The sequence below is a fragment of the Lissotriton vulgaris genome, chromosome 7 (genome assembly GCF_964263255.1).
Source record: "Lissotriton vulgaris chromosome 7, aLisVul1.2, whole genome shotgun sequence".
Classification (NCBI taxonomy): Eukaryota; Metazoa; Chordata; class Amphibia; order Caudata; family Salamandridae; genus Lissotriton; species Lissotriton vulgaris.
Genome location: NC_141695.1, coordinates 366483465 through 366498447, shown reverse-complemented (window position 1 = coordinate 366498447; position 14983 = coordinate 366483465). Strand labels below are relative to the sequence as shown.

Genomic DNA, 14983 nt, shown 5'->3' with positions numbered 1-14983 from the left:
GGAAGGACCTCCCTCCACATGCCACTCAGCAGGGACGAGTAGGTTCTCCAGGGAAGTAACATTCTCCTCCGTGGATCCAGATCCACCTCCGCAGGTGGCCTATCTATCTCACGAGGTAGAGATGCTGAGGCAGGTTCCTCCTGCCTACTGTCCTTCTCTTCTCTGGCAGCGGGCTGGGCCATTGTTCCAGGCTCCAGCGTAAGCGAACTCCCCCTCCGGGTAGTCGCGGACCTTGTGCTGACACAGGCCCAGTCAGGTGTACCCAGCATCTCAGAATGAGTCCGGTATTCCACCTCCCTCCAAGCATTGTGCTCCATGTCATTTCCTAACAGGCAATCAACAGGCACGGCAGGGCTTACGGCAACTCGAAGTGAACCTGCAACCCCTCCCCACTCAAAGGGTACCTCGGCCACGGGATAGTGGCCCAATCTGCTGTCAGCCATCACAGCGGGATGGAGTACATTTGGGATGACCTGCTCTGGAGACACCAGATGACTCCTCACCATAGTCATACTGGCTCCTGTGTCTCTCAGAGCCTCCCCTCTATGGCCATTGATGGTGACCCACTGCTCATACTTGGTAGTATTTGAGGGCAATTGGGTCTTTGGCACCATCTCCTTATCTCCCAGGGACACTAAAGTGACACCCGCCCGCTCCCCTCCCTTATCCAACAGCATCTCCTCCCCGAGCACTACACTAGTTATTCCCGGGGCTTTTCCTCCAGTGGGAGGGGGTGGTCTTTTTGGGCATCTCACGTCTCCTTTATAGTGTCCCACACCACCACACTCGAAGCAATGGACAACCCTTGGCTGCTGGCTTTGGCCAGGATTAGGGTTGCGGGGTGGGTTAGCCTTAGGGATGAATCCTCTGCCCCTACCTTGAGAAGTATTTTGTGGACCTTTTGAGAACTCCCTTTTGTTATCTCCCCCCTCTTTCTTCTGGGGGGCGCCTTGTCCAGACTTATGGGAATCCCCTCCAGTCCCCTTCGAGGACACCCGGGTACTAGCCCAGATGTCCGCCTCCTCAGCAAGCTTCCTGGGGCTGGTCAGCTTGCTGTCCACCAGGTGTTGTCGCAGCTCGGGAAAGCATTTCTCGAGTAGGTGTTCCTTGAGTATGAGGTCATATAAACCTTCATAATCCCCTACCTCGCTGCCTTTCACCCAACCCTCCAAGTCTTTCTTCGCGTAATCCAAGAAATTCACCCAATTCTGTGTGCTTAATTTGTGACTTCCCCTAAATTTTTGACGGTATTTTTCCGGGGTTAGTCCAAACTTTTTCACCAGCGCCACTTTCATTGTAGGGTAGTGGGTTTGCTCATCCTGCTCCAGGGCCAACAAGGTATCCCTGCCAGCAGGTGGCATGTACTTATACAGCCCACCCCCCCAGTGGGTTTCCAAGATCCCATGGGCCCTTAAGGAGACCTCATAGGCGGCTAGCCACTTGGCAATATCATCACCTGGGGTGTAGCTAGCAATGACATCCTTGGGTAAGTAAGGTCTGGGTTCTCTGGTGATCTCTTTGTTTTCGCTGCCACCATTGTTAGGATTGGGGGACCTTAATGTTAAGGCTTTAAGGTCTAGCTCCTTTATTGTTAGTTCGTGGGCCTACCTTCTGTCCTCCCTTTCCATTTCTAATCTAGCTAACTCCAATTTCAGTCTCCTCTCTTCCCTCTTGTCTTCCAGCTCGGCTTCATTAAAGCTCCTCACTGAGACACTGCTGCCCTCCCTTGAAAGTGTCCTGGGACCTGTCAGCAGATTCCCCCCTTCAGTTTGGTACAGCAGCCCTGTCCCAAGGACAGTGTCTCTATCACTCTCTTCTGTGTCCCGTTCCTCCTCTGTATGAGCTTCCACCCATGCCCTCAAGCTTGTCTGTAACTCGCTTTTCTTGGCACCTTTCTTGAAGAACACCCCCTGTTGTTGACACCACTCTTTAAGTTGGGCCACAGTGTAGGTCTCTATCTCTTCAAGGTTCAATTCCATTTTTCAAATATGGTATCAAATGGGCACTCAGGAGAGACCTAAGAAGTGTAATTTGAGGACAACCTCCACCCACCACCAGGAGTAAATTTGGAAAATCAAAATATAAATTTGGGAGACCGCTTGGAGAAAACTCCAGGTGTAGGCCTATGGTGCACCCTGAGTTACTGCAAGGTATACGCAAGCACAAGTAGTATCCACCGCTGAAAACACCAATATGTTAGACCTAGGGGTTCCCTAGCCAACACATGGATTGCATGGCACAGAGGGTAAGACTAATTCCAAAGGCTTATTGTGTGAAGCTTGCGTAACACCTCTCAGGAACTCAGCGCCCATCCATTCCAAAAATGACACTATACCTTGTTAGGAAAATAAGGTTTGTACTTCATAAAAATAGACTCTGCTCTCTTTGGTTTGATAGCTCTTTTGTTACATTAGTACAACACCTTTCAAATTAATGCAGTTTATATCACTTATTACATTTCATAACACGTTTCAGTATCAGTTTACATGACCCTCCTTCTTCTTAGAGAAATCAATACACTACAGTTACACACAGAAAGATTATTGAGTTAAATGATTCCCTAGAGGGAACCAGAGTATACTTCACCCCCACGGCTGCAGGAACAAAACGCTCTAACATTCACTGTAACACAATACTTCACAATGGTTGGCACGGCTGTATCACTAGGAAAGAATAGGCAAATTAACATCACATTTCACTTTGCCTCCAGTGACATTACCCCTGCTGTCATACATACAGCTTGGCAGGATCTTATTACACTGTTTCCTCTGATCGTGTGACTGTACCTACACTTTCCCCTATACTAGGGATTCAGCCTTTCTCTCCTTAATTCCTTATTATCTGGACCTAAACCCCCCCACGAGTTCCACTCTCTCCTCTCAATCTCCTCCCCCTACTCCCCTACTCGCTTGGCAGTCCTCGTGTTCCTCAGGTATAGTGCTCTTATATCTTGCTCGTATTGTGGCAGTGTAGTTCAGGGAAATTACCAGGCCGGTTTCTACTTCTGGCGTGAATCACTTGACACCCTTTTAGGCACCGCTCCTCCTAGAACTGACTCCACCCTTCACCCAATGGATGCCCCAGCTTACTTTGGTCTCCGCTGGTGTTCCGTTGCCTGTGCGAGTCAGTCTCCGGGGGGGGGCGGCCTCACCACGGGGTCTGAATGTGGCCGTGCGGCGCTCTTCCACAGCGGCCCAGCACCACTAGCTGTACCTTCCTTCCGCTGCGCTGTCTAGGTGCTGCAGGTCCGCTCCTCACGATCCCCTTCCGGATGTGGCCGCGGCTCCTCCCTCTCTGCTGACGCCGGGGGCACCTCCAGAAGCTCTTCCTCCGCTCCGCCCTCACTGGCGTTGTTCCGCCTGACTCCTCGACGATGCCGCGGGACAGCTTCTCCCGATCTCCTCCGGGATACGACCGCTGCTCCTCTTGCCGCCGACGCTGGAGTCTCCGCTCTCTCTCCGCTCGGTAAGTTCGGGGTCTCACTAGCAGGGCCGATTCTGTAGCGGGGTGCAGGCTCCACAGTCAGTGTCAGGTGGAGTTCTGGAGTTTCTGGAGTGTCGGGCAGTCCTTGTTGAATGTTCTCCTTCCGACTGCCAGACTTTGGGGTTGATTTTCTTTTCACAAGTTCTCTGAGGCAAATTAATAGTGTGGGCACTAAAATTCTTTATGGTTCTGTCAGATCAGGGTTTGGTCAACACCAGAGGGGCAGCGTCAGAACAGGTGGTTGCCGGCTCACAAGTCGATCGTTCCCTGGTAAAGCACTGTCCTCCTCACAATATTGCCTCTCTCCTTCTCTGGTCACAGGTTTCTTTTCACAAAATGGCCACCTGAGTACTGGCCTTTTTATAGGCTGACCCTAGTCCGTTGGAACCTGCTAGAGGGTTCCAGAACCTTCTCCATGCAACTCAATGGGTCAGCTTGGTTGAGATGACCGTTATGACAGTTGATGGTCTCCATTTTAGGTTTCTTGGATCTCACAAAATTTTCATGAGGATGACTAGGCCTCAAGGGAAAGGCGAAACGTCTTACCCAAGGAACACCTAGTCCCCCAGTCAATGCTGACAACCAAAAGTCCGGGTGGACATAAAAAAAAGATAATAACACTCAGAGGCCAAAGGGGACAAAATAAATCATAATTGTGAGGGGACCCTCAAAAGCAGACAGGTCTAACACATGGCAAATAGGCGAACAAGGAATATGCACAAACAATCCTAAGCAATACGTTAGGGTATGGGCCCAGCCCAGCCTCGTCGTGCCTCTGAGGGCCTCAGAGGGCCCGCCCTTTGCCCGGGCTTAGCCCGGCGCACTCCCGCGCGCTCCCGCGAAGCGGGATTAGTGGCCGTCTAAAATAGGGAGGGAAGTATCCGGGGGGCGTGTCCAGCAGGGAGAGCGGCCCAGGTGGAAGAGATTGGGCGCACAGGGACTCCTGGGAGATGGAGTCCCTGCTTCAACACTCGCAGTCCTGCTCCGCCGCCACACAGCCCACAAAGTTCCTCCTCAGTTGAGCAGCCCCTTTAACAGCTCCCGCTGATGGCAATGCGCTGCGGGACCCGCGCAGCGGGTCCGGCGAGCGGTAGAGGGTTGACGGTGGCGAAAAAAGAGGCAGCAACCAGGGTCCAGCCACAACGCTCAAAATAGCAAGGTCAGCATCCCACCGGGACGGTGCAGGCTACCACTTTTACCTCGGTGGGCGGGGGGCGTGTCCAGCAGGGAAAGCGGCCCAGGTGGAAGAGATTGGGCGCACAGTGACTCCTGGGAGATGGAGTCCCTGCTTCAACACTCGCAGTCCTGCTCCGCCGGCACACAGCCCACAAAGTTCCTCCTCAGTTGAGCAGCCCCTTTAACAGCTCCCGCTGATGGCAATGCACTGCGGGACCCGCGCAGCGTGTCTGGCGAGCGGTAGAGGGTTGACGGTGGCGAAAAAAGAGGCAGCAACCAGGGTCCAGCCACGACGTTCAAAATAGCAAGGTCAGTATCCCACCGGGACGGTGCAGGCAACCACTTTTACCTCGGGCGTGTCCAGCAGGGAGAGCCGCCCAGCTGGAAGAGATTGGGCACACTGGGGCTCCTGGGAGATGGAGTCCCTGCTTCAACACTCGCAGCCCTGCTCCGCCGCCACACAGCCCACAAAGTTCCTCCTCAGTTGAGCAGCCCCTTTAACAGCTCCCGCTGATGTCAATGCGCTGCAGGACCCGCGAAGAGGGTCCGGCGAGCGGTAGAGGGTTGACGGTGGCGAAAAAAGAGGCAGCAACCAGGGTCCAGCCACGAAGTTCAAATTAGCAAGGTCAGTATCCCATCTGTATTTAACCACCTGACTTTTCCCTCATTTTTGAGTCAATAGGTAAATGGGTATGGACACCCGGCACAGCAACCAGTGCGCAGCTGTTCATGGCAACCACTAGGACAAAATGTTGGCACCTAAATAATGGCTGAGTATTGCTATGGTGCAAAACTCTGAAAGACAGTTTTTGGTGGCAAGAACAATCCATACTTCGGGGGCCCATGTTCTGGGAAATTTTGAATTTTTTTGACCACTGCCAGAAATTCAAGTCCACGTGATTCCAAAAGATACTGCAAAACTTTCAGAAATATGGTCATACAAAAACAGTTGAAATCTGTCTTGTCAGGGGCCCATAAATCCTTATGATGACACTGTGTAAAGAGTCAGAGTCAGAGGTAAAGGTATGCGAGAGAGGGAGAGACGTTTAGATAGAGAATTAGGCGTGGTAAACAGAGGTCAAATAGACAGAAATGTCACCTTTTCATGGGTCCTCTTGGAAGATAAGAGCCCTGGTCAATTGTCTATTTAGCCCATGCCTTAAATTTGTGGTGACCCCGTTTTATAGGACAATATTTCCATTTTTGGGATAAGGTGATATCATAAACCATGGGGCTGAAGGCTAATAGGTCTGTAAATGTCACCATGACCTCAAGATGGCACTATTGGGCCATATTACACGTGACCCTTCATGTATTTTTTTTTATTACATGTTTATCTGGGATGATAGTTTTAGGAATCTGTTTTCTTCACAGCTAACAATGTGCACTTACAAGAATTAGAATGTTTAGGTTTTGTTTACCTTTCATTTATAAATTAATATGTTGTGATTCTGTCGCTGAGTGTTTTCAACACATAATTATGAGATTCCTTGCAGTTGATGCATAATTTGTATAATTTGCAGATGTCACTAAATATGTTTCTAGCTAAAAATATTGTTTAAGATACTGCCAGAGTGTGCTGCATAATTTGCATTTTTGCAGCATAATTTAGATAAACATGTCACATAATTTGGTCCTCCCCGGCACATAATCCTAGTAGTTTAGAAAGTGGTAACGCTCTACAGAAGTGTTTGAGGGCTGTTATTTTGATGTTGAAATACACATTTCACTAGGAACCAGGAAATATTTTTCATATTTCACATTTTCCAGTGATATAGAGGATTTTATACTATTTCCGGTTTTCCAATAAAAGCAAAGATTGTAACTTTATCATAGACAAGGACAAGCATTGGTGATCCTTGGGGAGGATGGCTTTAGTGTACTTCCTTACCAACCCAGGGCCTTTCAGAGTCAGAATAGCGTTCAAATATCAGGCCCTTCAATACCTTTTATGGATTTTAGTGAAGAGGGGGATCCTCGTGGATTGTGGTGGGATGGATGAAAACACCAATGTCACAGTTCCCAATAAGGCCCTTTTTGTGCTATGGACGATTTAAAGTTATGTTTTTGCTGGTGAAGTGAGACCTTGCTGCGAAAGTGTTGTTGGCAGCCTCAGATCACCAGATTCTGAGCAACTTAGTTATGGTTTCTGCAAAGAAAGCTTTACACATACCACATGCTAAATGATTGCTTTCTTAAACTTGACTGCAAAAGTATTGTGTGCAAACATACTCACGCTATTGTTCAGTGGCTGGCAGAGTTATTCCTTGAAAGGAAAACTATTGTGATGCTATAATATGCTTCTGCATTGAACAATTCTTACCGAGGCCATTATTTAATGCCCAAAGAATGTTTTTTATAGACTCTACCAGGAAGACCATCCTCACCTGGACCGTGCTGGTTATGACAAGATGATGTGCTTTCATGCCTTAACTTGTTGGGGTAAAATGGAAGGCTTAACTTGATGATGAAGAGCTTCAGAGTTGATGTGGTGATAGTCTGACCAGTTTATAAGAAAAACATTGCTAAAATCATTGATCCACCGTTGACGCTCATACATACGGATCTTTCCTCGACAAATACATCTTCAAGATACTACCCACCCCGCTCAGCGCCCACCATGCAGGTCCAGCCCAGCAGTAGATGTTTGAGGATCTTCTTACCTGGCTACAATCCATGCCAGACTGAGAAGGAAATAGAAGAGCGTGGTAATGAGATATGCCAGAGGGATGTTGTAGGAAAAGTCCATCAGTTCCACAGCTGTGTTTTTATAGAATCCATAAAACATGTATGTGAGCTCCATGAAGCCCTGCAAAAGAGATAATTAAGGGAACATCAAGAGGGTCTGAGTAATATAAAACTGTGTTTGTGTGTTAGACAGAGAGGGTGAGAGAGAAAGTGTGCATGACAGAGAGAGAGAGATAATGTCTTCAAAATGTACATAAGCATTATTCTCAGAGTCCAATCACAACGCTGGATCCAACATATCTTAAGTTTGCTTTGGCTGACACTAAGGGCCCGATTTGGATGTTAGGCGTAAAGCCATCCAGCAGTCTGTCGTATGCTTTCTGTCCGACATCTAGGGTTTCCCACCGACTGCCATATTATGATGACGGTGCTCGGAGGGAAACCTTTGGGGGATTCCGCTCCTCTTCTGACAGGCTAATATAGCCTGTCGGAAGATGAGCGGAACTGTAGTCCTTTGACTGATATCAGAGCTAGCCCCAGCACCGCCATCGGGATTATGATGTTGGTTTCCGCCAGCCTTTCTATGTTGGCCTTATTGACAAGGAAAGGCTGCCAGGAAGTGACTTTGGGAGCCCCCATGCCGCCCGCCCCTCTGCTCTGGGGCCTGTCCCCCTAAACATCCCTGCACCATGTGCAGAGATGCTTACAAACATCCATTTTTCATTGATTACATTTTAAAGCATTTGGGGTAAACTCATTGCATGCATCACACTCACCAGATGCAGGATGTGAAGACAAATCCATCATCCATAACATTGATATTTCCATACAACATGTTTACCAGCTCCTTTCGCCATAGACTTATGTAAATGTCTGCTTTTTCTGGGATGATGAAGTACAGTCTGTCCCAAACCAAAGAAAGGTCAGCACCAGCTACTGTTAGAAGCAGATGTCTCGAGGGGGACTAACAGGCGGCATAGACTGCTTCTAAATAGCTTGCCTTCAAAACGTGTAACTGTCTAACATAAGTGACGATCTAGATGATTGCAAGGCAACAGATTTTCAAACTGCCCTGGTTTGGGTCTTGCATTATCAAAACCAGTTAAATGAACAAGACAACATATAAACCACCCTTAAGCTCTTAAAGAAGTTCCAGTGGTATGAGGAATATGTATTATGAACAAGGCTTTTTTTGGAGACCTTCACCTTTTCCCTCTCACCAGCCACAAGATCGGTTTTTGTAGTTCTGACATTTCTAAATAATAGTCCAAATGAACGTTTTAAAGATACAAACATTTATTTATTTATTTATTTATGGGTTTGTAACGCGCCGGAATCACACCCGAAGGTGTATCTCCGCGCAGTGCTGTCTGAGAGTGCAAGGAAAGGGAGGCTCTAGTACTGAAACAGAGTGGTCTTAAGACTCTTCCTGAAGATTGAGTGGCTGGTACACTGCCTAAGGGAGAAGGGAAGGCTGTTCCATAGACGTGGACCCATAACAGAGAGGGCACGTCCTCCCTGTCTGGTCTTGCTGAAACGGGGAATCTCCAGTAACAGCTGGTTACTAGAGCGCAGGTTGCGCGAGGGGCAATGATGGACAAATTTTTCAGCTAGCTAGGACGGCCCTAGATCGTGCAGACTTTTGTGCACCACACAGCAGGTCTTAAATTCCACCCGTTTCCGTATGGGCAGCCAGTGGAGCAGTTTAAAAAGGGGCCGGGATGGAGTTCTGGGGGGGGGCATTTGTCACCAGGCGTGCTGCGGTGTTCTGTACCACTTGGAGCTTGTTTAATACGCCTTCATTGGCCGCTAGGAGAAGACCGTTACAGTAGTCCAAGCGACTCAACACGAGGGCCTGAACCAAGGTCTTCCTTGAGCTGTCGGGGAGGAGAGGAAACACCTTCCGAAGGAGGCTGATGACATGGAAGCAAGACCCCACCGTGACATTGACGTGATGTGCAAGTGTGAGGTCGTGGTCAAGGCGAGCCCCCAGATTTTTCACCACCTGTTTAGGGGAGGGGGCATCTCCCAAACTAGTAGGCCACCAGTCAGGGGTCCACAAGATTTTATCTTCCCCGAACAACATGACTTCTGACTTTCCCACATTACACTGGAGAAAGTTGTTAGCCATCCAACTGGCGACCGCCGTCATGCCACTCGAGAAGGCCTGCCTTACCTCAGGAGTGAAGGTCTTAAAGGTAAACAACAACTGAGTGTCGTCTGCGTATGAAATGGGTAAAAACCAGTACGACCTCATAATATTAGCCAAAGAGGCAACATAAACATTAAATAGCGTAGGGCTAAGACAGGAGCCCTGCGGGACTCCTCTGGTGACTTTAGAGGGATTGGAACTGAAGGTGCCCATGTTCACCTGCTGGGTACATTCTGTAAGGAAGCTAGTGAACCACGCCAGGGCTGATTTTTCTAGGCCGATCTCCTCTAGTTTTCTTAGAAGAATGGTGTGTGATATGGTGTCGAATGCTGCGGACAAGTCCAACAGCACCAACACGACAGACAGACCCCTGTCCAAGGACATACGTATAGTATCCGTGACCGAAAGGAGAGCAGTTTCGGTACTATACTTTGGCCTGAACCCAGATTGGGAATGGTCCAGGCAACCGGTCAGCTCAATGAAACTGGAGAGGTGAAAGTTGACATGTTTCTCCATCAGTTTGCCGACAAACGGTAAGAGGGAGATGGGCCTCAAATTGGACATGTCAGACCAAGGAACAGAGGTGTTTTTCCTTATAGGCTTGACCAGGGCATTTTTCCACTCCAGTGGAACTAATCCTTCAGATAGCGAGCGATTAATCAGGGTCTGAATAGTGGGACTAAGAACGTTTTCTATGAGATGCATCACTCGGGCAGGAACGAGGTCCGCCGGGCAACCTGATTTAATGGTGCCAATCAATGAATTGACATCGTCCAAACTGATCTCAGGAATGCAGGATAATTTAGTAGGGCCAGAATCAACAGTCTCGAGCTGAGGGCATGGAGAGGGATCACTAGTATCGACCAAATTAATAGATTGAGCAATTTTTTGGTAGATAGAGTCGATCTTGTTCAAGAAAAACCCAGCAGTGTCATCACACAGTTGTTGGGACACCATCTCTGGACTTTCACAAGCAACAGGCTTGGTAAAGGTTCGCAGAACCTGATAAAGTATTTTAGGGTCATTGCCTGCCTCAGATAGTTGAGAAATGATATGGTTTTTACGGGCAGCTCTGATGTTTCTGTGATAAGATCTCATGGCAGAGTGGTAGCGAAATTTATCTGCTACAGTATGGGAGCTTCTCCAGGTCTTCTCCAACTTCCTACATACTTTCTTTTCTGCACGTAGTAGATGAGAGTAACATAATTCCTGCTTGCGGTTAGACCGCTGATTACAGACTCTTAGAGGGGCAATGAGATTAACTGCAGTATTCACAGCAGCATTGTATTTGGAAAGGGCCATGTCCGGGGTATCTAAAGTGGAAATGTCCGGGGGAACAAAGATGTCTTTAAAGGCCTCCACGGACACCTTGTGCCACTGCCTGCGCCATAAAGGAAGAGGGGCAGGTTGAGGGCGGTCCTCTGTAGGAGTGGGGAGGGAGAAACCTATTACAAAGTGGTCAGTCCACCCCACCTGTATCGGAGGATGACAGGTCAGCATGTGTGAATTTGACAAGATTAGGTCGAGGGTGTGACCAGCACGATGTGTGGGGCCCTGATTGCACTGTTTGAAGCCCAAAGTTGCTAGGTCTGGCAGCAAGGTTTGGGCTTCTACGTTGTCCACCAATTCACTGTGGATGTTAAAGTCTCCTAGGAGTAGGAAGTTAGTCCCCATGCTGATATGGGGGGCCAGCGTCTCCATAAGGATTGTAGAGGCATCTGTGCAAGGGCCCGGGGGACGATACACCAATGCCCCCTTCCAGCTGGTCTCCAGATTGGAACTGATTTTGAAGACCATGATTTCAATATCACTGGTGCAGCATGGAGAGGATTCCTAGGAAGAGACACGTACTCTGCCAGAATGCAAGTAAACATTGGGACCAAACATCTGGCTTGATAATAACGCAAGCTCCAGGGAACACCAGGGAGATCAAAATATTTTAATTATTAATTTTTCATTGGCTTTCATTGAGACATCTGTTTTTCAATCATATAATTGGTGACAACAAACAAAATGTCTCTGCCACTATTTTCATGCTACTTAGCACTGTATGCTGGGCCCTGAGAAACAGCCTCCTTTTTGGGGGTCACTCATTGCAGTACTAGCTCAGTGAGTTTCTAAGGCCTGAGTCTGGAGGGGGAGTTCTGCCATCCCCCTTCCCCCACCCCGAGCACTTTCCAGATGTAGTTAGAGTCAGTCAACAGGTCAAGAAGTACGAGTTTAGAGTGATAAAAATATGTTGCATACAAAGTATGAACCCAACCTGCCTTCAAACCACCACCAATGGCACAATACATCATAGTTATTGGGTTATGGCAGAGCACCTGGTTTTTGTTCTCTGAACTTACATCTGTCGATTGAGCCAATAGAAATCTTGGGAAATTTCCTGGCCAGTCGGCCCCTCTGAATGGCTAGAGGAGCTCAGATAGTGCCACTGACCTATTAGGCTCTGAACAAGTAGTAACTCCAAGTATAGAGAGCATTACATTCTATGTGAAGGACTAATCCAGAGTGCTATTTGTTTTTATTCTACAGGCATGGGTTTATTATGGGGTACATTGGGTATAAAGATAGAGGCAATAGTTTACTAGGAGAACCTCACCATTCCAGTCAGAAGGTCCATCACATAGATGTGGAAGCTCACAAGGCCCTGGGGTGCTGGGTCATAGCTTGTGCAGTTCAGATCTGATGAAAAAGAACACAGGGAACACACAGACAACATTACAAACATCAAAGGGGGAAACATGCCAAGCCTGAAAGATCCTTACATGAAGGTCAATGTAGTAGGGATTCGTGATTTCAACAGCAAGGATTTGTATGCAATGTAAATAGGTCACAAAATTGCAAACCACAATCCTGTGTAATGAAAAAAGTAACAGCATGTATTTGGTGCACCACTGGATATGATAAATCTATTGTTCACTAGAGAATGCCTGTATTCGCCATGAGAGATTTGTATAGTTTGTAAAAAGAAATGTAATTTTTGGTATTGTGCACGTAGTGTAACATTATAAATTGTGTGTGGGAGGGGGGTGTTTATATAGTCTTTCTGAAGTGACAAGTTTGTCACGAAACATGTTGGCTGACAACATTTTGTCTAAAACCTGCCCTTTGGGGCTTAGTAGCTTACTACAAGATTACATCACAGAGATTGCTGAAATGACTGCTGTGTAGCCATTATTTTAGGACATATAATGTAAAGGTTAAATGAACTGAATGTGGTTTCTGTTTTTGCTGCTACTCTAAATTGTATTGTAGTGCCTGCTGTGTTCGTTCTCATATTACACTTTTTAATTTGTGCTTTTTGTGAGGGCATCCTTGCAGCAAACTGTTACATTTGTTTCAGATTAGCTTCATTCTACCACCAGCATTGCCTGTTTATGTCGAGAGTATGTAAAAATCAAATGAGGGAGGTAGAGCTGGTCGTTGGATTCATGCTCCACAGGAATAGTTACATAAACAAAGTGAATCCAACAGGGGAGAGGGACAAGAGTGATCAAAAGTGATTGAAGCACTCAGAGTTTTGAAAAATACCCCTCACACACCAAAAGGCCCCTTGGTGTCATGCTTCATCATCGGGGTCTTCGCACCCCTCTACCGGGATGCGGCGTGCTGCGACCTACGACTACGCGGGAGCACTTGCAGTGTTGACAACCTTAAAGTCCTGGCCATCTTCTTTAAAGCATTCCACAATGGAGGAGCCAGCTACTTCATGAAATGGGTTAATCATCACACTACTTTGAGGCCGCTACGCTCCTCCAATGCCAACCTGGCCAGCGTGCCTAAGATGCGTCTGGCCCGTACCGGCGGCAGAACCTTTGGTTTCCTTGGCCCGAAACTGTGGAATAGCCTCCCAGCGCCATCGAGCCTTAATTCCGACCTACTCTCCTTCAGGAAAAACTTGAAAATGTTACTGTTTAATCACTAGGCTGAGGCTTTCTCAATTCTTCCTTCCGCTGGCTAGGCGCAGAGACACTCTAGCTTGAGTGGCTGTGCGCCCTAACAAATACCATTTTTCATTTAATTTCATTTCAAAGAGAGATTCTGTCAGCAGTCCGGCTCTCTATATTTTTACACGCATATGTTGACTCCTTACATGCATATTTTTATCTGGCAAAATCTCGTTTGGAGCCAGATTAGGTTGTTGGTCTATCTTTATTTAAGGAAGTTAGATTTGCACTTCTGTGTTGCATTTCAATGGAGGGGAAAGCAGCAGCTAAGAGGAACCATGCGGAGATCTTCTCCAAAGAAGAGGATGAAAGAGGATGAAACAAGTCCCGCCTCTATACAAAAAGAGTAGTTCAGAAGATGATTGAAAATGCTGATGCTGTAGAAGCCATGTTATTGGCTAGAGAAAATGCTCATTTACCTAAGAGGCCCAAGGCACCCAGATTATGTGGTCGACTCTCAGGATGGTGCAGATGATGAGGAGATCAGAGGACATTTTGTGCTGGGGCAGGACTTGTCTGATTTGCTAGTATATTTAATAATCTAACTTTACTGTACGCTCCAAAAGTGCAGAGGGAGATTTCTTTCTCTTTTATCACTTCAAGGAGCCTGAATCTCTCATCATTACATGCTGCAATAAGAAATGTTTTGATGATTGAGTGGAAAGGTGTCAATCGCAAGTAATTTCCAGGGTTCTAGGTGTAAAGGTATTGCTTGCAGTCATTTTCGGAAGAGTTTCCTCCTCCCTCTGTTAAAGTGTTCTTTTCTGGCTGGTCTCTCTACCAAAGGGGGAATATTTTTGGAGGAAGCAGTCCTGCTAGAAGCAATTGATGAAAGAAGTGGAAGCAGCAATTAAAAGATCTTACACTGCCCCCAATGTTGTTATCGGAACAAGTGCATAGGCTAACTCCACAGTTCAGTCCTTCTTATAGGACTTTCATGCCCTGGCAGAGCTTGTCCACAGTGGTTCAGATATAACCTCCACTTTATCCATCATGGATCAGCAACTGCTATGTACAGTTGCATCTTCATGCGCTCTTGAAAGGACATGGGTTCCCATAAATCTTCGTCTCCTCTCCCTCCAAATTCTGACACACTGGCTGTAATGACATGCGATCCTCTGCCGATTTTGTTTTTGTCAAATGTCTTGAGCTGCGATCCAAACTAAATGGAACCAGGGTTTCTCTGAGGCAATAACAAGGGTCCCTTTCACCAATGCTCTGTAGTGCCATTTTCACAAAGCAACACTACAGATTTCCACACATCGTTGCAATGTGTGAATGGTGATAATCTGGCACAAACGTGTGTATTTGTGATATTTTCAATGACTGTGTCCCTGCTGCCACCTTCTCAATGTAATTGTTTTTGCATGACTGATTTTCTATCTGCTATCTCACTCTTCTTTTTGTAGGTGCTCACTTACCGCCATTGTTGACTGTTCCATTTTCCTGGCCCAGTTGAAGAGCATCAAAGACTATGTTCGGAACCACAATAAATCCACCAATGAGGAGAAAGGTCAAGAAATTCATAAGGACT

The 14983-nt window shown here is 47.2% G+C and overlaps 1 protein-coding gene across 2 annotated transcripts in view; it reads right to left on the bottom strand.

Annotated features, from left to right (window-relative positions):
* Window positions 1-14983, bottom strand: part of LOC147701659 (transmembrane channel-like protein 7) — a 475400-nt gene that overhangs the window by 265855 nt on the left and 194562 nt on the right. For both annotated transcript variants that reach the window (XM_086930288.1, XM_086930289.1), the window contains exons 4-6: window positions 14871-14983; window positions 12102-12184; window positions 7323-7468 (exon numbers count right to left, since the gene is read on the bottom strand). The exon at window positions 14871-14983 is cut by the window's right edge and continues 49 nt beyond it. In XM_086930288.1, coding sequence (XP_086786414.1) covers window positions 7323-7468; window positions 12102-12184; window positions 14871-14983 — 342 coding nt within the window. The remainder of the gene's footprint in view (window positions 1-7322; window positions 7469-12101; window positions 12185-14870) is intronic.